The sequence below is a fragment of the Budorcas taxicolor genome, chromosome 18 (assembly GCF_023091745.1).
Source record: "Budorcas taxicolor isolate Tak-1 chromosome 18, Takin1.1, whole genome shotgun sequence".
In the NCBI taxonomy this organism is placed as follows: Eukaryota; Metazoa; Chordata; class Mammalia; order Artiodactyla; family Bovidae; genus Budorcas; species Budorcas taxicolor.
In genome coordinates, this window is record NC_068927.1 from 6,848,559 (window position 1) to 6,874,886 (window position 26,328).

At 47.9% G+C, this 26,328-nt stretch overlaps 1 protein-coding gene across 1 annotated transcript in view; it reads left to right on the plus strand.

Annotated features, from left to right (window-relative positions):
- The window catches only part of VAT1L (vesicle amine transport 1 like), a 168,576-nt gene that overhangs the window by 89,509 nt on the left and 52,739 nt on the right, over window positions 1-26,328 (plus strand). The window contains exons 6-7 of the mRNA XM_052656618.1: window positions 997-1,052; window positions 5,184-5,378. Coding sequence (XP_052512578.1) covers window positions 997-1,052; window positions 5,184-5,378 — 251 coding nt within the window. The remainder of the gene's footprint in view (window positions 1-996; window positions 1,053-5,183; window positions 5,379-26,328) is intronic.

Genomic DNA, 26,328 nt, shown 5'->3' on the forward strand with positions numbered 1-26,328 from the left:
GTGAAATACAGCTTGATCGTATCACAAGTATCTAATGCATTATATCAGTTACTTGACTACTAAGTAATCAAAGCCTGGTTCTGTGATGTTTGTATCCCATCAAAGCCCGGCCAGAAAAGGAGAAGCAAGTTCACCAATGCCAAAGAAGTGAGTTAAGATAGACATCGTTTTTTTTTCATTTACCGGTCCTCTGAGCAGATCTTAGTCCCAAATCTGTGGGGACAAAGCAGAGGCATTGTTGAAGAGGCACCGATATTGTATAGTATCTCTCACCCTCCACCCAAGCCAGGACCCAGGAGGCGGTCTTTTCTTTCTGCACGAGCATCTTAGGGAAGCTTCCCTAACTCAGCTTCCTGTCTTCCCTCTGAATATCACTTGTTCTCACTAGCAAAGCTCGGTTACCTACACCTTTGGTCCCAAATGGTTTTCTCCTTTCTGCCCAGACCTCTTTGGAGGTAACATATGAGTCACACCATTTCCTTGGCTTCTGAGCCTGTTTCACCCTCACCTGTTGCTCTGTAGCCTATATTTCCATCCATCTAAATTCTAGCCCAGCCTGCCTCTCCCCACCACTTACATGCCCAGTCAATGTCATCTCCCCAAGCCTCTCACTCACCAAGGAATGGAATTAAAACCATAAAGGAAGCTCACAAATGAGTTCATTTTTCAGTCTCCAAGAACAGAGCCAGCAAGACATTTTGGCAGCCCATCACTTTATTAGAATGTTGGCTTAAATCACATTTTTGCCACATGACCAATTTCCCCAAGTGATGAAACGGTCTCCTTGAGAAATGTTACTTCCTCTTTGATCCAGTGATACTTAGTTAAAATTGTCAACTTGACACCACCCACCCCCTCCATTTCCCTCACTTTTCCAAGGCTGAATTAAATTTCTTTTCAAGCTCTTGACAGTTCAGGGCCAAACAACTGCCATTCTTCCATGTGAACCAAGAGATTGATTTTCATGAGCTTGACTTAGGAGTCTTCCCTTTGCAGGTTCATCCAACATGGTGACTGGAGAGACCAAGAGCTTCTTCAGCTTCGCAAAATCAGTAAGTATCCGTGCGTCTAATGTACGAGGGTGGTGCGGTGCTTGGCATGCTGTAAGCTCTTCTAAGGACATGGACCTGATAGCTAACTCTTGTTCATCTTTCATCTGCATCATTCATTTGCAAGACAGCCTGTGTTCCCACCCTGCTCATTACACACGGTCAGGACTGACTTGGGGCGCTTTTGTTCAAATGAAGCAGAGAGGTGAGAGAGTCAGAGAAACTCCAGAAAGCTTTGTTTTTTTATTTCAACAGAGATTGTTGGTGTTCTTAATCACTGGTAAAGAATAAACCTAGCATTAGTGAAGTTTGTTTTGGTCCATGGAGAGACCAGCCTTTCAGTTTGGCTTCTTTCTAATCGGGTCTCCAGGACTGCCTGACATCTCTCCATATCCTTATTCTACTGGCTTGGATATACAATGGGACCTCAAATTTTCGCAAGCTCCTGGGGCAGTATTTTAATAGGGGCAAGTGCTTGAACCACTAGCTTAGATGCTCTTGTTCTGAATACAGTGGATACTGTGTCTGCAATTGAGAAGCCACGTTCCGGGCACATTCACTGCTTCTCGAGCCTACTCAGGTCTGCATTCCCACCTAGGGCTACAGTTGCTAGAATTAAACTAGTTTGGACTTGAACCTGCATTTTTACCCCCACACCCACGACAAGGAGTCGCAGCGTCTCATCAGAACTTGCCTTCATCCTCTCTCCTCTACCCTCCCCAGCAGCCAGTGAGGTGCTGATGGACTCACTCGCTTTGTGAGCATCTTCTGAGCACCTACTGTTTGTGGCACTGTGCCAAGCACTGGGTACCGCAGTGAATTAGGCTGGTGCACTTGATGTCCTTGGGAGGGAGGGAGACAAGCTGAAATAAGTAACACATATTAATAAGATGCTTGTCAGAACATCTCTGAAAGGGGTGAAGATAGGGTGTTGCAACAGAAAAGAGCAGGATGGGGTGGAGGCATTATGAATAGGGCAGTCAGACAAAGCCGGGGCAAGGGGTTTAGAATTTACTCTCAGCACGACACTGTGGAGGTATCCAGATGCCCTCAAAGTGCCAACTCTGATTGCCAAAGGCTTTATCCACAAATGCCCCCTGATTCTGGAATGATCAATACTTCCTGCCCGGAGGGTGGAATGAAAGGGCCTCTGCCTGCATTTGAACTTTAAAGTTCAGGTCAAGGATTACGCAGCCACGGGATAAACAGGGGAGCAAGAATGGAGCCTAATGAAGGATGCTGTCTGGGTCATGTCCCCTGAAGACAGGCTTTGTGTCCCTGGCAGCTGTTTCATTGCTGTGGCTGTAATTAATGTGATGCTGACGGCCTGCTGTGGGGAACCAAATTGCTCTGAAATTACATACGATTGTAAGAAGTGTTTTCCCTTTCTCCCCTACATGCACAATCACAACACACAGTTTTAATGAAATAATTGCAGTGTGCCCAGGTTCGATGAAGGCGCTTGTAAAAACAGCCAGGATGGAGGGTAAGATTCTCCTGCCCAGAACAAGGCTTCTGATTACCAGAAGACTTTATAGTTGGAGGTCAAGAACAAAGTTTGTTCCCTTTCAGAGGCCGGGTTCAATATTAGTTGGTTGGTTAGAAGCAAGTTGAAGGTAGGGCATGCTGAGGCAGTGAAATGATGGCTTTGTTCTGGAAGGTTCTAGAAAGGCATTTTCTTTTGTACATTGGAGAAAAGCTTAGAAATTGAAGGCATAGTTGGACTCATACGGGAATTTCTCACGCAGCTATCCTACTGATGTTCCCACTTAAAACTCTTACAGAGTTTGTATTCACATGCCATTTGTCTTTCAATCATAATGGTATTGATAATAACAATTGAAGTCAACATTTCAAGAGCAGTCTGACTCCAGATCCAAAACTCTTACTCACTCAATCCAAAATATCTCTCCAACTTCTGATGATAAAAAGATTTCATACTTATAGGCCACATTCTACGTGCCAGATGCTGAGCTAAGTCATTTGCATGTATTAACACACTTATTCCATGACAACCCTGCGTGGTGTGGTAGGGACACTGAACAGAGACAGGTTGAGCAATTTGCTTACAGTTGCACACCTAGTAAGTGACAGAACTGGGATTCAAAACCAGGCGTTTGACTCTGGAACTCATTTAACCATGACTGGGCAGCAATTATAGGTTTAGTAAGCTTTCATTTCACAAACACTGCTGGAAGCACTAAGTATACACCATGAATCAAGTTATTAATCGTTTCTCTGCCTCCGCCTCTGTGGCAAGCAGCCCAGGCCAAGTACACGTCTCTTCTAGAGCCGGCCCTGGGGCCCCTGGGGCCCCTGGGGACTGGATTTTGGCGAAAATGTTGGGCATGAACCTTACCCTTGTTGACAACCTTTCTTAGACTTATTTTTCAACCATCTCATGTCCCCACTTTTAAAAGCCAAGGTATTTTACTTTTTTGAGCTTCCTCACTCCTGGAAGGAGGCAGGATGTAAAGGAAACAAACCATAACATAAATGTTAAATTATAAATGTTCCTAAGTGTCCATCACATGACTCTTTGCCTTCTGTATTAAACTAGTAACCATTTTAATCTCGAGTCCTCTGGAAACTGGAACTTCAAATTTCGAAAGTCTAACAAGAACCAAAAGGGACATAATCAAGACAGAGAAAAGCAATTGGATAAATATTTCTGTGGTTTGTTAAGGGTTATCTACTTGTTTTTCCTACTTATGGCTTCCCTCATAGCTCAGCTGGTAAAGAATCCACATGCAATGCGGGAGACCCTGGTTAGATCCCTGGGTCGGGAAGATCTGCTGCGGAAGGGATAGGCCACCCACTTCAGTATTCTTGGGCTTCCCTTGTGGCTCAGCTGGTAAAGAATCCGCCTGCAATGAGGGAGACCTGGGTTCAACCCCTGGGTTGGGAAGATCCCCTGGGGAAGGGAAAGGCTACCCACTCCAGTACTCTGGCCTGGAGAATTCCATGGACTCTATAGTTCATGGATTTGCAAAGAGTCAGACACGACTGAGTAACTTTCACTCACTCACTTATTTTTCATGTCTACAGTGGAAGACGGGAGACAGGAAATACGGCAGCCGTGCTTGTCGGGTGTGGGTTTCCCACTTAGGACCTTAGTGCTAGTGACATTTGCGGATGGATAGTTTTGTCTCAAGGGCCTGTGCTGTGTGTTGCAGGATTTTAGCAACATCCCTGGCTTTTTCCCAATTCCCAGGTGGTGCAACGGGAAAGAGTCCACCTGCCAATGCAGGAGATGCAAGAGATGGGTTTTACCCCTGAGTTAGGAAGATCCCTGGAGTAGGAAATACTCCAGTAATCCACTCCAGAATTCTTGCCTAGAAAATTCCATGGACAGAGGAGGCTGGCAGGCTGTAGTCCAAGGAGTAGTCAAGAGTTGGACCCGAGTGAGCACACACACACTGGCTTCTTCCCAGTAGATGCCAGTTCATTCCCTGCCTGAGTCATCCCCAAACATTTACCACATGTCCTTTGGAGGGGGGAAGGGGAAGCTGCCCTTAGCTGAGAGCCACCAATTTAGTCCCAGCACTCTGGCTTCATCGCTCCAGCATGCTGTTCCTTCTTCCTCCGTTACGCTTCTCTTCTCTTCTTTATCTGGTGTTTTCCACACCCACCCCAGCCTTGCTGCTGTCCCCGCAAGGAAAGCTGCTTCCACAGGCACCCCACCACACCCCCACCTCGCTTGGACTTCTCTGCCACCCTGCTCCCTTCACCAGCCCATCACCACCACCACCACCATCCACCAAGCCAAGTGCTTTAGGCTAAATTCTCCCAGGAAACCTCAGAGGCAGTATCCTGCCACGGTCTATCACTGAGAAAAATGAAGCCTGCAGAGTAACTGGGAGCAGATTGTCAGACAGGATCCAGCTCCAGGTCACGATTCCAACCGTGTGACTCAGCATTCTGGTCACGTGTGGCCTAGGAGCTGTCTTCGTAAAGGGCTCTCCCCCACCTAGACCCTGAGCATCTCAGAAGCATCGTTGTGCACTCATGGCAGTGCCCAGCCTAGGAGACACTTACGAATATACACCAGCCAGGGGTACCTCCTGGCCAGCTGGAATCCCCCCGGCCTGCCCAGCACTGACTCCTTGTCACCCACACCTTCTCTCTTTCCAGTGGTGGCAAGTCGAGAAGGTGAACCCCATCAAGCTATACGAAGAGAACAAAGTCATCGCTGGGTTTTCCCTTCTAAACCTGCTCTTCAAACAGGGCCGTGCTGGCCTCATTCGGGGCGTGGTGGACAAGCTCATTGCACTCTACAACCAGAAGAAGATCAAGCCCGTGGTGGACTCTCTGTGGGCCCTGGAGGAGGTAAGGATGATGTTTCCCAGCAGGTAGTCCCTTCCTTTTGATTCTGGCAGATTTGGGTAGCCAGACCCAGTCTTTTATTAAGGGATTCTTGCCCCCACCCCCAGGTTCGTTTGTTTTAAATGAGGATCCTAAACGTCATTGTCCTCGAGTATGGAGTGCTATGGATGTGAGATATACTTTAAGTTTTCGTAGTGGTTCTTAATGTGTCAGTATGCCTCTTGTGCCATGAACCTTTCCCAGCAGGTCAAGTTTTGATGGGTATGTACCATTCGTCTTGACTCCAAAAGAGCGTGTACAATGTTGCAACATCAATTACATCCTCACTTGCGGGTTTATGAGACCGAGGTCAGAGCAGACAATGACTCAGAGCTGAAATAATTTGTGTGCCAAGCCCAGGTCCTTGGATCCCCTTCCAGACGTCATTAGCTTCACCCTGGGCACTGTAATTATTCATGAATTGCTAGATCTAGTGTTCGAGTCTTCTTATTAACTGATCTGCCAAAGTTCTAGTATTTGAAAGCATTCCTTGATCACACAAAACAAGAACTCCTCAAATACTGAAGTGTGAACTGGCTGCAATGGTTCAGGAGAGATGGGCTAGGAGGAGGGAGTATCTAGAAAATTCTTCAGGACAGGAGTGGTTTTGGATATTTGGGAAGTCAGTCACGGGAGCTACCCGTGAGGAAGAAATGGAGAAATGTGGTCTAGGCTTCAAGAGACATTTCATTAAGAAATCTTCCTTGGTCCGGATGTCATGAGCTTGGCTTCAGGCAGCCAAGAAGCCCTTGGAAAATACTGTGAAAGATGTGGGCTTGTGTTCTTTTGTTTGTTTGGTTGGTTTTTGCGTATAGCATGAATGAATGTCTTGTATTTTGGGGAGTCATGGATACTTATGAAAAATCTAACAAATATAAAATATTCTGTGGGACAAATAGTAGCTGTCATCCTGGCAAGAAACTTGGTGCTGTTTGCCTAATGGACTAGGTTGGACAAAATCCAATGGCTTTCCTAAGCACAGAAACCCCTCCCACCCAAAATATTTTTGTGGGAATCACCATGTAATCAAATAGGGCTAGTCCTGGATCCGTGGTTGATGCCTAAATATGCCTACTTGACACAGCACTATCATAAACGGTGCTTTAAAAACTATCATAGCTTTAAAAACTATCATGGCTTTAAAAACCCAGCCACCAAAACCCCTTCTCTTTTATGGTAAAAGAAATGCGTGCTTAGTATAAGAAACACCTAAATCATCCAAAAACATAGGAAAAAATAAACTGAAAATCCACATTCCAGAGATGGGTAACACTGTTAATATTTTGGTTTACTTCCTTCCAGTCTTTTCCCTTCTGCCCATGTTCATTGTAATTTCATTGATTGCTAAGTCAAATCAGATAATCATACATTTCCTCTGCTGTATAATTTCCAGGATGGTTAGCCTATGGTTATATTTTTCTTGAAAATGTTTTAATTTAATGGGTCAGACATCTGTATGGTATTCACTGTGGTCTCTCATTGGAGGATAAAAGGGTTAGACTGTAGAATGACTGGTCTCAGAGGTTGGGGAGAAGAGTAAACTTGGGCTAGTTGAGACCAGGTATAAGAGATTAACTTGACCGTGGAGCAAAGAAGGGGACTTCAGCTTAGTTTCGAAAAGGGATCCAACGTATCTGGTAGCCTTGAAGTGAGGCTTAAAATTGAAGACGGGTCTGGTTGATCCAGTGGGTCCTTGGTCTGGTCTTGGAAATCATTCCTTGGTTACAATGCTCTTGAATCACCAAATGTGAACTGAGTACCACCCGCATGCCCAACACTGCATTGTTGGGGGTCACAGTGGCAAGCAGATGGCCAAGGGCCCTCAGTTTCAAGCTCACTTTCAGAGGGGAGGGGCAGGAACAACTCAAGTGCCACCTTTAGACATGACATGTTTGCAGCTTGTTTTACGTCCCTGGATGTTTATAGTCCTAGTTTACAGCCTATCAGAACTTGAATAGAATTTGTATCCTGCTGTTGTGTGAAAATTGTATCGATCTGAATTATGTTGAATTGGTTCACAGTGCTTTTCAGGTCTACTGTATCCTTCCACTTTTCTATATATTCATTCTATTAATTTTTGAGAGTTTGATATTGAAACACCAACTAAAAATATTAATTTATCTACTTAAAAAATAATTGTAATGTATAGTGGAACTATATGTAGCCTTGCTCCACATTTGCCAAGTCTCCTGTGAATGTGTTATCACACTTTCATAATTTAAAAAATAACCACCACCACCACCCCCCAAAAAAAGAAAAACCCAAGTGAACAAAAGTAAGTAGGGTATTTTCCAACTGCAGTAAGTTCTGGAAGGAAGAAATTAGGGTATATGTTGGCAAGTAAGTGAAGGTGGGGGAGAAGTTTCTACAAAGCAGTCTTTTCAACCTTTTAAAATTATTGTCCCATATGGAGTTTTTTTAAAAAATACTTTTTTCGTAATTAACCTCCTCTGTGAAACTTCCAGTGCAGTTCAGTCGCTCAGTCATGTCCGACTCTTTGCGACCCCATGAACTGCAGCACGCCAGGCCTCCCTGTCCATCACCAACTCCTGGAGTTCACTCAAACTCACATCCATCGAGTCAGTGATGCCATCCAGCCATCTCATCCTCGGTTGTCCCCTGCTCCTCCTGCCCCCAGTCCCTCCCAGCATCAGAGTCTTTTCCAATGAGTCAACTCTTCGCATGAGGTGGCCAAAGTACTGGAGTTTCAGCTTTAGCATCATTCCTTCCAAAGAAATCCCAGGGCTGATCTCCTTCTGAATGGACTGGTTGGATCTCCTTGCAGTCAAAGGGACTCTCAAGAGTCTTTTCCAACACCACAGTTCAAAAGCATCAATTCTTCATGAAACTTTAGTCCCACAGATATACCATCTCTGTACCTACCCACCCATCATCTATCTGTGTCCTGTATGTATGTTTGTGTTTTACACATATTAAAAGTGTATGACTTAAAAAAAAAAAAATCCTCCAAGAACCAATTTTCCCCCCTTTGGGGGTAGTTTTGCTCCCACTAAACCAATAGGACCCCGCCCCCACTGCCAACTATGACAATGAAAACTGCTCCCAGCCATCGTCAAATGTTCCCCAAGAGGGATGGAGAGAAGGCAAACCCTTCCCTGTTGAGGACCTCCACTTTATATGAAGCTGTATTGAGGCTTCCTTGGCAGCTCAGTGGTAAAGAAGTCACCTGTCTGTGCAGGAGACTCAGGTTCGAACCCTGCTCAAAGATCCCATATGCCTCAGAGCAAACAGGCCATTGCACCACAGCTATTGAGCCTGTGCTCTAGAGTCCAGGAGCTGCAGCCACTGAGGGCCATGTGCCCTGGAGTCTGTGCTCCACAACAAGGGAAGCCACTGCGATGAGAAGGCGAGGACCACAATTAGAGAAAAGCCCACGCAACAGTGAAGAGCCAGCATAGCCAAAAATAACTAATTAATTTGATTTGATTTAAAAAAATCAAAGACATCATGTTGGTTAAGACAGTCACCAGGAAAACAAAGAAATTATCGTCCCTGTAGCAGGCGAGTCATTCACAGAGTGGAAAGAGATGCCTGCTGCCCTGTTTGCTAACAAAAGCACCCACAGTCACTCATCAGCAACACCCACCAACTTTTATGGCACTGTCTCTTCAGCAGTATTTACAGACAGCATTTTAGAAGCTGCACTTGGGCCAAGCTTGGCTATTTATCAAGCCCACACAGCTCTTCTGGGCTTGAAGAGAACAGAGCATGCTTATTACTTGCAAACCTCTGAGGGATGACTACAATGAGTCTCCCCATCCCCTTTGGTAAATGAGTTCACGAAATTTACTTCTCAGGCCAGCTCTACAACTTCATCTACGGAATAGAAAGCCCACAGAGATTAAAAGAAAATTTTCTTGGGCTCTCTGAGAACTCAAACTAGAGGATTTAATAATATCAGAGATGATTAGGGTTCCTTTTTAGCCATCTATCTTCAACTTTGTGCTGCAGCCTCAGGTTTGGCTGTAGATACTAAATGTGCAGCTGTACATAAAACTGGAAAAACAGTTCAGAGATGGGAAAGGGAGAAAAAAATACATCTGTCAATCAAGCAGCAGAGACATTATTGGGCACCTACTATGTGCTCACACTGTATTAAGATGTCACATCTACGAAGGGATAGGTCACTTGTTCCCTGACCCTTACATTTATGATTTCATTCCTGAGGCAATCCCTAAGACCTATGAAACAGAAGAACTGCATTTTCAATTCTGGGATGTCAGTTTCAAGAGTGACTGGATTTGTAAACAGAGGAGAATGGTGTTAAGGAAGAATGAATGTTCAGAGATAGTTTTGAGAATGAGTTAGGTCTTGGTTGAGATTAGCAGAATATAGATTCTTAGGATGATGTTAGGGTTAATAAAAACAAAATATTGCCAGCAGGAGGGACCGTGTGAAGAAAATCAGAGAAGTGGGAATGAGTATGGGGTACCTGGGGTAGAGAAGTCTGAACAAAGCAGAGGAACAGGAACAAAGGATGAGAGAAAATAAGGCTGATCTGCTCAATGGAGTTCAAATCTTCCATTTGAACTGGCCTTGCCTTTGCTGCCAGGCTCAGACGGTAAAGCGTCTGCCTACAATGCGGGAGATCCGGGTTCAATCCCTGGGTCGGGAAGATCTCCTGGAGAAAGAAATGGCAACCCACTCCAGTATTCTTGCCTGGAAAATCCCATGGATGGAGGAGCCTGGTTGGCTACAGTCCAGGGGGTCGCAAAGAGTTGGACACGACTGAGACACTTCACTTTAAAAGAGAATGAGTTGACATTCTGGATGAGAAGATTGCTATTTAGAGACTGTGGCCTAAGGGATATGACATCATTTCATCTCTCAATTCCCGGAAGCACATCTTGGCCCCAAGTATGGCACTAGAAAGATACACACCTGGAGTATACAGCTATGGCTTCTGATCACGAATGCCTTTACCTGTCTGCTATTTAATAGCACACAGAGGAAACTGTTATGAGCTGAATTGTGTACTCTCTGAAATTCACATGTTAAAGCCCCCAATCCCGGTACCACAGAATATGACTGTATTTAGAGATAGGCCTTTAAAGAGATAATTAAAATAAGACCTTTGAGTAACCCTAATACAATCCAACTGGTATCCTTATCAGAAGAGAGATTAGGTTGAAGAGAGACATGGGGGATGTTTGCATAAAGACTAAGTGAGGACATGGTCTCAGGAAAAGATGGCCATCTGCAAGCCCAGGAAAGAGGCCCAGAATGCATCCAACCCCACTGACACCTTGATCTTGGACTTCCAGCCTCCAGGATTTGAGAAAATACATTTCTGTTATTTAATACCACCTCCAAGTCTGCAATATTTTGTTATGGCAGCCCTAGCAAACAGATACAGGGTTGCAGGAAGGTCTTGACAATTTTATAATATTCCATTAAAGATATTTTATAACATTATTTACATATAAGTCTGTGATTGCGCTCTAATTATGGTACCATTAGCCACAGGTAGCTATCCAAATTTAATTTAATTAAGTCAAATGAAAAATTCAGTTCCTTGGCCACATTTCAAGTGGTCAGTAATTGCATGTGGCTAGTGGCTACCTTATTGGACCGTGCAGAGATGGAAGGACGTTCCCATCCATCACTGCAGAAATTCTCCTGGAGCTGGTCTGTGAGATGATGTCATCCTCCTGTTTGAAGGTAGGAAAGGAATTTGTTTCCCTAGCAGTCTGGTATGATTACCCTTAGTAAATTATGTTAATTATGCCCTTCCTTGTATATCTCTCTTTGCCTTGGCTATAGTGAAGTTCACTGCCCAGATGCAGTCATTGATTTGATCTAAGTGCTCCAATCTCTCATTGTGGGTCCCTGGCATTTTTCCCTTCATGTTATTAACTGTGGCTTAATTATACATGTGTCTTTCATTCTGTGACATCATGAAACCTACAAAGATAGAGGTCTGCCTAAAAGAATAAATGAAGGAAAAATAATGTGATGCTGAGTTTGACTAGGGACCCTTATCTGACACAGAGCAAGAGGTTGACATGATAAAAGGGAGATTGCTGTTGAACCAGTGAGAGGGAGGGTGGAATGGCTCAAGAGACAAGGATGGGTGTGGGTGTGGTTGTCACTTTTAAAGAACTCCCAGACTTCAACTCCAATACCAGACTAGGAAGGTAAAAAAGGATGAAGCCAGTTATCTGAAACAGATGCCCAAGTCAAAACCAAGAGGCAAAGGCTGCAGAAGAAACCACGGAAAGTCCCACTTAATTATGGCAGATGGCAGTTGGCTGGTGCAGACCTCTTTTAAAGATTTACAAGCTCCTGGGACTTCCCTGGTTGTCCAGTAGTTAAGAATCCGCCTGTCGATGCAGGGGACATGGGTTCGATCCCTGGTCTTGGAAGTCCCACGTGTGTAAGGCAACTGAGCCTGGGCACCACAACTGCTGAGCCCGTGCGCCCAAACTCCTAAAGCCCGAGCGCCCTAGAGCCTGTGCCCCGAAACGAGAGAAGCCCTCGCTCCACTCCAGAGTAGCCCCCACTCGCCGCAACTAGAGAAAGCCCGCATGCAGCAGCGAAGACTGCGCGCAGCCAAAAATAAGTGAATAAAAAGATTTAGGAGCTCCTTCAGAGGCCCAGCTGGGTGTAGGGAGAGTGCTTAGAAGCGGCCTCTTGAAGCATAATGTATGCATGTATGCCATGTACACACTGGTTTGGAGGATGGACTGGGGCGGGCAGGAGGTAACTGCAGATTTTTACGCCTGGGTGGACAAGCCCCAGACAGAAGTGGAAGCTGTGGAGTGGGAGAGGATGAGCGAATCTGGGTCACTGGGAAGGATGGAGAGCCGATATAAAGGACGAAGGGGCAGCAAATGACCGATGGCCCGTCAGTCTGGGAAGCCAGGGCTGAGCTTGCTAGCAGTGTGATTCGAGTTAGTAGTGATGGAAGCTGCTGTAAGAAAATTAACGCGCTCAGATGTGGGATCGGTTTAAAGTGATGGTAGAACAGCAAGTGAGGTCCACGGGCAAATCAAACGCACCTGAACTCGAGAGAAGGCTGGATAATTACAACTACCACCACTGCTGACATTTCTGGAGGATTTACTACATTCCAGGCATTGTTCTGGGGCTTCCTTGGCGGCTCAGCTGGTAAAGAATCCGCCTGCAATGCAGGAGACTTGAGTTCAATCCCTGGGTTGGGAAGATCCCCTGGAGAAGGGATAGGCTAATGCCAGTATTCTGGCCTGGAGAATTCCATGGACTGTATACTCCTTGGGGGTTTGGCATGGATTTATTTATTTAAATTCTCCAAAATCCCTAAGGCTTCCCAGGTGGCAGAGTGGTAAAGAATCCTCCTACCAATGCAGGAGACATGTCCCTGGATCCCTGGATAGGGAATATCCCCTGGAGAAAGAAATGGCAACTCACGCCACTATTCTTGCCTGGAAAACTCTCACAGAGGAGCCTGGTGAGCTACAGTCCGTGGGGTTGCAAAAGAGTCAGACACCGCTAAGCCAGACAGTGAGCATGCAGCAAGCCTAAGACCCAGCTACTATGATCCTCAGCCTACAGGCTGCAACAGTGAGGCTTTGGGGGAGTTATCCATGCCCAAAGTCCTTGCTTACAATTGAATGTAATGGAAATTTGAACCCCAGGGAAGTCCAATGCATAGAAGTCATTGCAAAAAAAAAAAAAAATGACTATGAATAAACTCATTGAATAAAAGAAGGAGCAAAATAATATTAGCAAACACTTATCATAGCATGTTTGTATGTGCCCAGTGGCCTGGGAAATCCCATGGACAGCCAGGAGCCCAGCGGGCTATAGTCCAGGGGGTTGGTCGCAAAGAGTCGGACATGACTGAGCAACTGAACAAGAACAAATGTCCCCAGGAATTCTCCAAGTGAGCACTTTCCATGAATTAACCCACTTAATCCTCACGACAACCCCAAGGGGTAGGTACTGTTACTCTTCCTGAAACACCAATAAAGAAAAAGGGCTGAGATGAAGCCAGCTGCCCAGGCTCACATGGCTGGTGTGTGGTGAAGCTGGCATTCAGATCACAGGCATTAGCTTCTACTGAAGAGGAAGAGGGTAAGGCCGGAACCCCATCCCCACCCTTCACACTGCCCATAAAAGACGAGGCGTCCCAGTCAGGGGAGGGCATGGGGGCCGGTAAAGGGACCTCCATGGCCATCGGCAGGTCCTTAGTGTCCAGACTGCCTGCCAGTCAGGAGGTGCAGAGGAAAAGCCTTTGAATCTGGCCCGGGGGTCACTGTCGACCTTTCGGAAAGCCTTTCAGTAGAATGATGTGGGCAGAAGTCTGAAGGCAGAGGGTCAGGAAGTGAACGCGTGGGTGGGACAGGCTGACAGCCAGCGTTTAAGCCTCCCATTTGGCAGCGAGCAGAGTAAAGGACTGGCAGAAGCCAGGAAGAGCAGGACCCACAGAAGGGCTGCTTAGGAAGTAGGTCATGGGTTCCATGCATTCGGGGGCATTTCTGTTTAGCAAGATAAACATGTTCTAAAGTTAATGACAGTTGTACAAGCCTGTGAAGATACTAAAAAACCATTGCTCTGCACCCTCTGAATGAATCGTGTGGTATGTAAAGTGTATCTCAATACAGACACACACAGGAGGACGGAGAGAGAGCAGGGCTATTTAAGGATGGGGTAAGAGGGCAGGAGAGAAGGGAAGGAGCTATGGTTTGGGCAGTCAGATCCCTGGCCTTACTAACATCCTAGCTGCATGGGCTGATGGAACCAGACATTCAGCATAGCCCATCCTCCCAGTTTTCAGACAAGGAAACCAAGGCCACAGAAGTAACCAGTCGGTTTGCTTTACCCCCCTTACTTTTTTTTTTTTTTTTTTTTTTGCAGCATGTCCCCCTTTCTTGCAAGTGAAACCCTAGACTGTTCAGTTTAACATGATCAGTCCCCCATGCACAGCTTTCCAATTTCCACACGCATTCTCTCGGCATGTCCTGCTCACAGGTGTGAAAGTGAAAGTGAAGTCGCTCAGCCATGTCCGACTCTTTGCAATACCGTGGATGGAGGAGCCTACTTCTGTCCATGGGGTTTTCCAGGCAAGAACACTGGAGGGGGTTGCCATTTCCTTCTCCAGGAGATCTTCCCAACCCAGGGCTTGAACCCGGGTCTCCCGCATTGTAGGCAGACGCTTTACCCTCTGAGCCACCAGGGAAGTCCTACCTCACAGGTTTTCTGCACCTCAAACATGTCAGCACCATCATGCCCCCCAGCGCTGCCATGCACCTGCTCTCACCCCACTCTAGTTGGAGTGAGATCAAGCCCCCTGAGTTAGCATCCTCATCCGTGGCAAGATGAATAACAGCCCCTTCAAGATGTCCACATCCTAATCCCCGAAGTCTTTGAGTATGCTCCCTTATGTAGCAAAGGGACCCTACTCAGGTGATGAAATTAAGGGTTTTGCAATGAGGAGACTTCCCTGGACTGTTTGGGAGAGACTGATCCCATCCCGAGTCCTCACGAGGAGTCAGGGGAGTTGGAGGAGACGTGAGCAAGGAAGTGGGGCAGGGAAGGGCCATGTGATGTGGGGACCCAAGCCAGGGAGGGCAGGTGGTCTCTGGAAACTGGAAAGGACAGTGAAGCCCTGGCCTCCAGAAGAAACCAGTCCCGCGGACGCCTTGGTCTCTGTGCATTTGGCCAATTTCAAGCTTCTGATCTGCAGAACTATAGAAGAGTACGTTTGCATTGTGTAAACTGTGAGTTTGTGGCAATGTGCCATAGCAACAACTGGAAATCAGCACGCCATCCGTTCAACAGATACTTAACAGGGGCCAGGCTCTGAAAGCTGAGGAGCAGTCAGATAATTACACGAGTGGGAGGTGAGCCCTCGAGGGGTGGAGCTGGATGGGAGCGTGACCAGGTGCACACCTTGGCCCAGAGGAGGGCCTGGAAGCTAGAGAGAGATGGAGGTGGGAGCATCCAAGCCTTGAAAAGCGTGCATTGGGCGGAACGCAGAGATGGGGAGGCCAGGAAGGCCAGCCTCGGGAGAAGGCGGGGTAGGGAGAAATCCCCACCAACCGCCCAGCTCCCCCATCACTCCAGCCTCCGGGACCATGGTGCTGCCTCCGGGACCATGGTGCTTCTTCAGAGACCCAAGTCGCTGTTGCCTCCCTGCTTTTATCCCTCCTCTTCTCTCCACCTGCCATGCCCTCCCCTCTTCTTTGTCCTGCAAAGCTCCTGCTCACCTGTCGAGACTCAGGGGCACTGTTGACTCCTCTGCAAAAACACCCCCAACATCCCGTAACGTTGCCCTGACCCCAGCCCCCACTTAGCAATCCCTGCTTTCAGGTCCCAGGGGTTAGCTGCCCTCACTGACACGCTCACAGACAGTCACCTGTGATGATAACAGTACCTTCCGTCCCAAAAGGCGCTGCACGCAAATCTGGATGGAGAGTAAGAGCGGGCAAGCTGTTATTACAGCGCCGTCACAAGTGTGTTCCCCGTGGGGTCGCGGTCTTTGCAGTCAGGGGCTCTCAGACAAGGTATCAAGCAAGGATGGAGTGCAGAAGGTGCCTGGGGGCTCAGGGCAGGTTGGCATCCACCAGAGCAACCCCTGCCACTCAGGCCCCAGCCACACAAACTCATCTCTGCCAGAGTCCCCGCTGTGTTGCAGGATTAGGTTTATTTGCAGTCCGGTGCTCCCTGTTAAGAGGTCTGGGAGCTCAGCTCCGAAGACACGTCTGTTGTGAAGAAAATGATTGTTCTCACCTTCACGCCCGTTGTCTAGCTGAAAACGAGTCACAGAACTGGATTTCCTCGCGAGCCGGGGATGGAGTCAGGGTAGGCTGCTCTTTGCTGTGTTCTTCCAAGACCTGGGTGAGATTCTCCTGCTTTCAGAGGCTGGACAGGAACATGTCCGTTTGCTTCTGCTTGTCTTCCTAGGAGGTGGGGGAATCAGGGTACATGTCTTACTTGCAAGCGGGCATCAAAGGACTGTTTTCAAATATTTTTCGAGGTGTCTGTCCTGATGTGTTCAGCACAGATTCTGGCCTATGCGCTAGACCAGAGAAGAGGGATAAATGACTGTTCTTCAGACCAGGATCGTGTGAGCAGAACAGGCATTTAACTCAGGGAATGCAGGAATAAAGGCCACACCACAGCAGGGGAACACACTGTGGATGTTGATTTCAATCTCACCTTCTGAAATCCATCCTCCTGCCTAAGCACCCTTTTCCTCCACTGGAAGTGGGGCTGCTACCACGTTCCCTGTAATTGCAAAGGATTCTGTGGTTCTTGTGCCATCAAAGGATATATGTTGAATCCATGCAAACTGTAAAGCACTCTGCCAATATGTTGCTCAGCCACTCAGTCATGTCCTACTCTTTGCAATCCCATGGGCTGACTGCAGCACACCAGGCTTCCCTGTCCCTCACCATCTCCCAGAGCTTGCTCAAACTCATGTCCATTGAGTCAGTGATGGATGGACTCATCCAACCATCTCATCCTCTGTCGTCCCCTTCTCCTCCTGCCTTCCATCTTTCCCAGCATCAGTGTCTTTTCTTATGAGTCAGTTCTTCACATCAGGTTCCCAAAGTATTGGAGCTTCAGCTTCACCATCAGTCCTTCCAAAGAATATTCAGGACTGATTTCCTATAGGATTGACTGGTTGGATCTCCTTGCCGTCCAAGGGACTCTCAAGAGCCTTCTCCAACACCACAGTTCAAAAGCATTAATTCTTTCACGCTCAGCTTTCTTTCTAGTCCAACTCTCACATCCACATGCGACTATTGGAAAAACCATAGCTTTGACTAGATGGACCTTCGTCAGCAAAGTAATGTCTCTGCTTTTGAATACTAGGTTTGTCTAGGTTGGTCATAGCTTTGCTTCCAAGGAGCAAGCGCCTTTTAATTTCGTATTATAATACGCAAGAGCAGCACCAATCAGATGCGATAAGCTTTGGGACAGTAAACAAACGCATTGGGTTTCCTGACCCTCGCACTGCTGGCTGTTTGGCCTCTGACACTTCTTTTCTCTGAGTCTCCTTTTCCTCACCTATAAAATAGGAACAACTGGGGGCTTCCCTGGTGGTCCAGTGGTTAAGACGCCCTGCTTTCACTGCATGGAGTACAGGCTTGGATACCTGGCCAAGGAACTAAGATCCTTCATGCTGCGAGGTATAGCCAAAATATTTTAAATAAAAAAAGTTTTTAATAAAATAAAATAGGAACGACTGGCCCTGTTTCTCAGAAGAGTTATATATTTGTTTCCTAGAGCTGGCATAACAAAGTATCCCAAACTGAATAACAATAGACATTTATTGTCTCCCAGGTCTGGGGGCCAAAAGTCGGAAATCCATGTGTCAACAGAAGTAGTTTCCTCTGAGGGCTGTTAGGGAGGCTGTTCCGGGCCTCTCAGCCCATGTCTGGTGGTTTGCTAGCTGTCTTTGGTATTTCTTAGCTCGTAGAAGCATCCTTGTCCCTCTCCGCCTTCCTTTTCACATGGGGTTCTGTGTGTGTGTGTGTGTGTGTGTGTGTGGGTCCACGTTTCCCCTTCTTCTAAGGACATCGGTCATATTGGATGCAGGCCCACCCTGCTCCAGGGTGAACCCTACTGATTTCATTTTCAGCGACCCTGTTTTCAAGCAAGGTCACATTGCGAGGTCCTAGGGGGTTAGGACTTTGAGGGCTTCCCAGTTGGCGTTGGTGGTAAAGAACCCATTTGCTAATTTCAGGAATGTACAAGATGCAGGTTTGATCCCTGGGCCAGGCAGATCCAGTGCAGGAGGTCTTCACTCCAGTGTTCTTGCCTGAGGACCCCATGGACAGAGGAGCCTGCTGGGCTACAAGCCAACAGGTTGCCAAGAGTCGGACACGACTGAAGTGACTGAGCACGCATGTGAACTTGCAGGGGGTGGGAGAGGATGGGACGCAATGCAATCCATAACAGATGGTGAGTCAGATAAGATCAAACAGAAAAATATTTTGTCAACTATGAAGGGCTGAAGACGCAAAATTCCGCATTCGGCTTAAAAGGGCAGGTTCCTGAACCATTCAGGTCCTCCAGTGATAACTGTGAGTTCTCGAGAAAGGTATTTCACTTCCTGAGGCCTCGCTTTCTCCATCTGTGAGATGGGGTAATAGCAGTGCCTGCTCTGTGGGCTCATTGTCGGGGCAACGCAGGGGGGCAGTACCCAGCCCTGAGTCAGCCTCTGTCACCATATCCAAGGGCTGGGATGGGGGGCTCCCATCTTTCTGTCCCTCAGCAGGTGAGCCCGCGGGCTGATTCCCCCTCCGTTTGCCACGACATGACACAGACAGGCTAACTGGGGCCCTAGCCTCACGCTTTCCCTTTATTCCCACGGGCGCCGCTTCGTGGCACATAAGATCAGAACAGCACAAACGATAAACACATGCTGCTGTTCGGATCCTCGGCACCTCCGCCCGTCTCCTCTCGGGTTTCTAACTGTCAGCTTGCTGGGGGAGGTTCTGCCAGGGAAGTGCCGTGCTCTGGTTAGTCATTCAATAAAATCTAAACGTGCAGCTGCAAGTCCTGGACAAGGGACAAAGTAGCAGCGGTGGCTGCAGGTGGCTGTCTGCACTGAGCTCTTCACTCGCCTAGACTCCCGACTGTCCTGCAAGGAGACATGATGTCGCCCGTTTTACAGATGGGGAGACCGAGGCTCGGAGAGAGGGCTACATGGCCCAGACGAGGTCACACGGCGGAGAAGCGGTGGAGCCGAACTTCGCCTCCCAGGCTGGCTCTGTCCTTTGTCTGATCTCACAGCCAAGGCTCAGCCCCTCCTGGAAGGGGGTGGCTACCCCAGCCCTGCGTCCTGCTTGCCCCAACTCCCCAATTGGATGCTTCCCGAGTCAGGGGTGAGACTGGCTTTCAAAGCCCTTGTGCATCCATGCCGAGCTTCTGTGAGTGCAAACAGTTGACTCTGGACTGCAAGCCTTGGTTTCCTTCCTCTGTAAGATGGGGCCGACGGCCTTCACGCTTCCTGCCCATGTGAAGTCTGGGGCGGCCACGCGGCAGCGGTGAATGAGGTGCTGTGTACAGATGCCTCGGGTGGGGGCGTCCTCTAACTTCTCCTTCACTGCTTCCTGTCCCTGTCTCTTCCCAAACGTGTCATTTATATCACCTCACACGCGTTGGCAAACAGCTCTTGGATGAGGATGGGGCGGTGGTGAACCGGCTTCAGGCACCTGATGCCCGCCGCGGCCTTCTGGGGTGGGTGTTGCTCTGCACACGTCTCGGATGAGAAGACTCAGGGGAGGGGCGCTGACCCTCCTCCGAGACGTGAGGCTTGAGTGACGGCACAAACTCCCGTGACTCCCAGGCCAGCGCCTGGGTCTCACCAGCTTGGGTCTCTCTGCCTTGCCCCAGTGGCCGTGAATTATGAGCTAGTCGGGCTGATCACTGCACTTCTATTCTTGGCAAGTGGACATGTTCCAAATGACCCTCCTTACCATCCCAGTCACCGTGTCCAAGGGTGTGGTGGGAAGTAAAGGTGGCGATTCACAGAGGCTTACCCACCACACCCCTTCTATCTACACAGCATTTTACTTGCCTTGTGGGCACTGAGCCCCACAGCTATCCCACAGAGATAGGCAGGTCAGGAGTTGTGCCCATTATACAGATTTTTATAAAGAGGGACTGAGGAAGATAAATGGTACAAAGTAGCAGAACCAGGAATCCAAGCAAGGTTTCTTACTTTGGAGTTCATGTGTCTTTGTGTGTTCATGAGTGTGTGTTTGTTTATACGTGTGTCTGTGTGTGATGTGTGTGTATTTGTTTATATGTGTGTGTGATGTGTGTGTATTTGTTTATATGTGTGTGATGTGTGTGTCTTTGTGTGTGTGTTTGTCTGCGTATGTTTGTGTGTTTGTGAATATGTGTGTCCTTGTGTGTCAGGTGTATGTTTGTGTATTTGTATGTGTGCTGTGATTATTTGTGTTTTGCCTACTTTGCCAGCATAATTTTTTCTTGCAATTAAAAGATTAAATGATATAAAGATCATATGACCACAACACCCATTTAGGAAACAGAAGAAAGAGAAAAAGGTCACCCATAATTGTGCTACCTAAGGCTTCCCTGGTGGCTCAGCAGTAAGGAATCCACCTGCCCAGGCAGGAGATGCAGGTTTGATCTCTGGGTTGGGAAGATCCCCTGGAGAAGGTAATGGCACCCCACTCCAGTTTTCTTACCTGGGAAATCCCATGGACAGAAGAGCCTGGCAGGCGACAGCCCATGGGGTCACAAAAGAGCTGGGCACGACTGAGCAACTAAGCAACAACCAACAGAACCGTTGCTGTTGTCCTAACGTGCTCCATTCTCGGTTTTATCCCTATACATCTCCTCCCCTCCACCCTGACAGCTGTAAGCGGTCCAGATGCCCTCCTGAGCCTGTGTGAGCACGTTAGGAGAATATCATGATGCTTGTCTGTGGCGGTCTTTGCTTTGGGCCATTGAAGGGTTAGGGCGTCAACATAGGAATTTTGCAAGGACACAAGCATTCAGTTCATAACACTCCCTGATTTCCCTAAAGAGGCTTAGTTTAATCCTTCTTTTCTTTCTAATATAAAAATGGGGTAAAGAAATGTGCCTCCAATACTGTTTATGTGCCTTTGGATTCCTTCCTTGACTTGTTTTTCATTTAAGGTGTTTTTTTTTCAATATCCATATAGTTGCACATGATAGTTTTTCAAACCAGCTTGCATTTACTGAGCACTTGCTATTTACCAAAGCCCAGAGTTAGGCCCTGAGGAGACAGAAAAGCAAGGTACCCTCAAGGAGCAAACACCAGCTGGTGGTAGATACAATTACAATGTTTCACTGCAAGCTCACGGGTGAGAACATTCATGAGAAATACTGGTGGCAGATGGCAGGAATTCAGCTCTGCTTGAGTGGTCTGGTGGTGGTGAGACCCTTTATAAACCACACCCTCCCTGTCAGGATTGAAGGCTTTATTTATCCACCCCTTGTTGGCAACTTGTTAGACAGCTGAAGGTTTAGGTGCTCTCAATCTTGAAGTAATTTTCCAGTGTTTTAAAAGAAGAAAAAGGTGCATTCAGTACGTTGGCAGATCATCATTGTCTTTAAAGAAGAAGAAGAAATTACGCCATCTCTCTCTCTCTTTTTTTTTTTTTTTGGTCAAGATGCTTAATTTTTGGTTTAAAAATGTGACGAGGAGATTTCTTCAGCTCCTCCTTGGAGGATGCTTCTAAGGGCAAGCACTGAGTAGCCTCTGCTACCCCTGCTGCGATGGTTTTCCTGTTTGGACCCATTTTAAGTTGTTTTCCTGCCCCTGGCTTCCACGTGGCTGCCATTTTTTCAGTGTCCTCTGCTGCCTTATTATTTACCCATCAGTTGACTCTCTTTCTTCTCGTTCCTAGGCTGGCAGGCTTCCCCACATCATTATTCTCTGTTTATATCATTAGCTGCAATTTAGGTTTGGGGTGTGATGGGAATCATCCTCAAAGCGCTGCAAATAGGACTCCCTCGCTGTAGCTTTCATCACCTATGTTTGTACTTCCCCCAGAGTGATTATAAACTTATCACACACCTGCAGTGTTGAGAAACATGCCTTTAAAAAAGAGCGATCGGTCTGCCCTGGTGGCTCAGCGGTAAAGAATCCTCCTGCCAGTGGAGGAGGCGCAGGTTCAGCCCCTGGTCCGGGAAGATCCCACCTGCCTTAGAGGAACTAAGTTCCTGTGCCACAGCCACTGAGGCTGCGCCCCGGAGCCCAGGAACCGCAAGAGAAGCCAGGGCAACGAGAAGCGCACGCACCACAGCGAAGAGAGTAGCCCCCGGTCTCTGCAACCAAGACGAGCCTGCACAGCAGTAAAGACCCAAGGCAGCGATACACGTAAAAAAATACTTCCGCAAACTAGGCGATGGCTGCTTCTCGCGCTGACATTCCACGCGTTTTATTGGCTCTAGGTCGTGCTGGCTATTTTCTTGTTTGCTGCAGGTTTAATTTTGTACCTTTCCTTGCTGGTAGTTGGAGTTTCTGCTCACCATCGCTCTGTGGTGTTTGGATGGCCTTGGCTCACATCAGGAATGCCCTTCCCCACTTTCTACCAACAATGAGTGTCAAATGAATGACTTTCCCTAGTTGTGCTCAACAGTAAACATTTTTTTTTGGTTGGGGGGGGGGGGAATGCTCTCTGGATTCATTCTTCAAAAAGTTTATTTATTTATTTTTAAACATTTATTTGGCAGAGCGAGGTCTTCGCTGCAGCACGTGAAATCTTCCCCTTCGTTGCAGCACGCAGGATCTCTGTTGTGTCACCCAAACTCTCAGTTGCAGCTTGTGGGATCTAGTTCCCTGACGGGGGACTGAACCCAAGCGCAGAGTTTTACCCACTGGACCACCAGGGACATCCCCCAAACGTTTATTGATACCTACTCTGTGCTAGGGGATGTTGTAAGATGAAAATAATGGAAAATGTTTCATTTTCCAGAGTCTCTAGGGAGAGAGGTCTGATGTGTAAATTGATTCATTCCAGTGCAATGTGGTTCCCATGGGAACAGAGTGTGACCAGGTCTTGGGGGGAAGCAGGTAAGACTTCCTTCAAAGAGGAGGTCGGTCATCTTGACCTGGTTCTCCATCACCAGGCCACTTCCTGCTTATGACTGCTGTCACAAGGGGAGAGTCCCGTGAGTGACGGACAGGCATCAACAGACTCAGACGACGTCTTAGGCTGAGATCCCTTCAATGCAGAGCCTGGGGTACAGGCTTGGGTGCAAGAATTTATGTGAGAAACGATGGCAAGGAGGAAAAGTGAAAGCGATGCGGAGCATTCAGGACATGAAGGAAAGCCTGTTATCAGAGGCAGCTATTGCTATAGTGGTTTCCAACCGCCTAATTCCTAGAGCCTGGCGTGTTCCCCTAGGAGCCACTCTCAGGAGGGAGAAAGGGAGGGTGAGCTGGCAAGACCAACTTGACAATCATCTCAGAACATTCCGGAATGTTTACTAGCAGCCTGTATAAAAAAAATTGACATTCGACCAACAAGAACCTACTGGATAGAGCAGGGAAGTATACTCGATATTTTGTCATACCCTCCAAGGGGAAAGAACTTGAAAAAGGAGATATGTGTTGCTGTTGTTTGAACCCGGGAAGTGGGTTCAAATCCTACCTCCTCCACCACCGAGAATGGTGATCTTAGACAAGTCCCTGACTCTCTGAGCCTTCGTCTCCTTACCTGCCTTAGTCAGACCGGCTGCGATGGGTGGATGGCATGAGAAGACGCAGGAAGATGGCCGGGTTCTTAGGGAGACTTAGGAAGTGCATCTCAGAGCCGTCTCCCTGGGAAACCACAGGGTGTGTGTTGGCTGTCACTCCCCTCAGTCAGGCGGCCCCACAGGCACCACGCCCCCAGCACTGTGCGTGTCTGAGGCTGGCTTCCCCTGCTTGCATGTCGGGGACACTGCGGGTGAAGGCCAGGTACGGGCAGGGCCCAGAGCACTGTCAGCTGTGCCTGCGTGAAGCTGGTCAGCATCGCGTGGGACGGGTCCCAGCAGCAGTAGCTGGAGAATGAAGGGGACCCGGAAGATTTCAAGTGCTGTGTGAAAGGGGTCCAATCCAACAGATGGACAGTTTCTTTAGCAGAATAAGATCTGGAGACCTGGAAAGCAGTAGCCTTGTGAGAGGCAGCACTCGAGGGCAAGGTGCTCAGAGTGGTGCCCTGGAAGCTGTTTAACAGCCAGCCTTGGAAAAGAACTCCCTGACGGGGAGAAGTTTCCCTGTTGCAAATGCTCCCTATCAGGACTGGGATCGAGTTACCATCAGGAGTGCACAGCTGGGGAGAGATGCACACACCATCAGCAGTCAGAGCTGACTCCCCCAAGACACATCTCCCGGTACCAAGGTCCGCGGGTTGGCCAATGATAGGATAGGGCTTGGAGGGTGGGGTCCCTCAAGCACTGTCAGGCAGAGACCTTGCTTCTGCTGGTCTTCTGTGTGGAGGAACCCTGGCTCCATGCCGGCTCGCCCACCTCGTGCAGCGCAACTAGGGAAATCATCTCAGAACATTCCGGAATGTTTACTAGCAGCCTGTATAAAAAAATTGACATTCGACCAACAAGAACCTACTGGCTAGAGCAGGGAAGTATACTTGATATTTTGTCATACCCTGCAAGGGGAAAGAACTTGAAAAAGGAGACATGTATTGCTGTTGTTCAGTTGTTAAGTCGTGCACGCGACCCCGTGGACTGTAGCCCGCCAGGCTCCTCTGCCCATGGGATTTCCCAGGCAAGAACACTGGAGCGAGGTAAAGAGTCCGCCTGCGATGTGGGAGACCTGGGTTCCGCCCCTGGGTTGGGAAGATCCCCTGGAGAAGGGAGCAACTACCCCCTCCAGTATTCTGGCCTGGAGAATTCCATGGGCTGGATAGTCCGTGGGGTCGCAGAGAGTCAGACACAACTGAGCAACTTTCACTTCACGTGCGCTTCGTACATATATTTAGTGTAACTGAATCACTGTGCTGTATACCTGAAACTAACAAATACTGGAAATCAAATAAATATTTTAGAAGTCAATATCCAGGCAGAAGCTCCCTCCCTCAGCAGTGCCAGGCCTCAGGTCCATTTCTGCCTTCTTCTTCGGGCCTCTGTTAAGCTCTCCTTATGCGGACTCCCACCTCCAGCTCCTGTACACACCCTGTGCTTCCAGATACACTGTCTTATCTTCCGGTTTCCCCACCAAACCCTAAGCTTCCTAAAGACAGGGGCAGACACTGTGTTGAATCGATGTTCCGGCATTGGATTTACTGGCACAGGGCCTGAAACTTCCTTAATCTTTGCTTAGTTCAGTTCAGTTCAGTCGCTGAGTCGTGTCTGACTGCGACCCCATGGACTGCAGCACGGCAGGCTTCCCTCTCCATCACCAACTCCCAGAGCTTACTCACACTCATGTCCATTGAGTCAGTGATGCCATCAAACCATCTCATCCTCTGTCATCCCCTTCTCCTGCCTTCAATCTTTCCCAGCACCAGGGGCTTTTCCAATGAGTCAGTTTGTTGCATCAGGTGGCCAAAGTACTGGAGTTTCAGCTTCAGCATCAGTCCTTCCAATGATTATTCAGGACTGATTTCCTTTAGGAAATTTTGATTTCCTTGCAGTCCAAGGGACTCTCAGGAGTCTTCTCCAACACCACAGTTCAGAAGCATCAATTCTTCAGTGCTCAGCTTTCTTCACAGTCCAACTCTCACATCCATACATGACTACTGGAAAAGCCATGGCCTTGACTAGACGGACCTTTGTTGGCAAAGTAATGTCTCTGCTTTTTAATATGCTATCTAGGTTGGTCATAGCTTTCCTTCCAAGGAGCAAGTGTCTTTTAACTTCATGACTGCAGTCACCATCTTCAATGATTTTGAAGCCCAAGAAAATAAAGTCTCTCACTGTTTCCATTGTTTCCCCATCTTTTTGCCATGAAGTGATGGGACCGGATGCCATGATCTTCGTTTTCTGAATGTTGAGTTTTCAGTACACTTTTTCACTCCAGTCTTTCGTCAAGAGGCTTTTTAGTTCTTCTTCACTTTCTGCCGTAAGGGTGGTGTCATCTGCATATCTGAGGTTATTGATATTTCTGCTGGCAATCTTGATTCCAGCTTGTGCTTCTTCCAGCCCAGCATTTCTCATGATGTACTCTGCATATAAGTGAAATAAGCAGGGTGACAATATACAGCCTTGACGTACTCCTTTCCTGATTTGGAACCTGTCTCTTTCCTCTCCTCTCGTCTCCCTCGAGGAAAAGTGCTGAGGAGAGTACGTGCTCTTTGCCCCTGAGCTGGGCAGTTTAGGTCTGTGGAAAGCTGTTTCTCACCATTGATGATTAAAGACAAGGCCTGGAATCATTGCTTAGTGCTTGTGTAGAGAGAATGGTAATAAAAGCACAGAGTTGCAGTGAATGACTGGGACGACAGCTCAGACAACAACA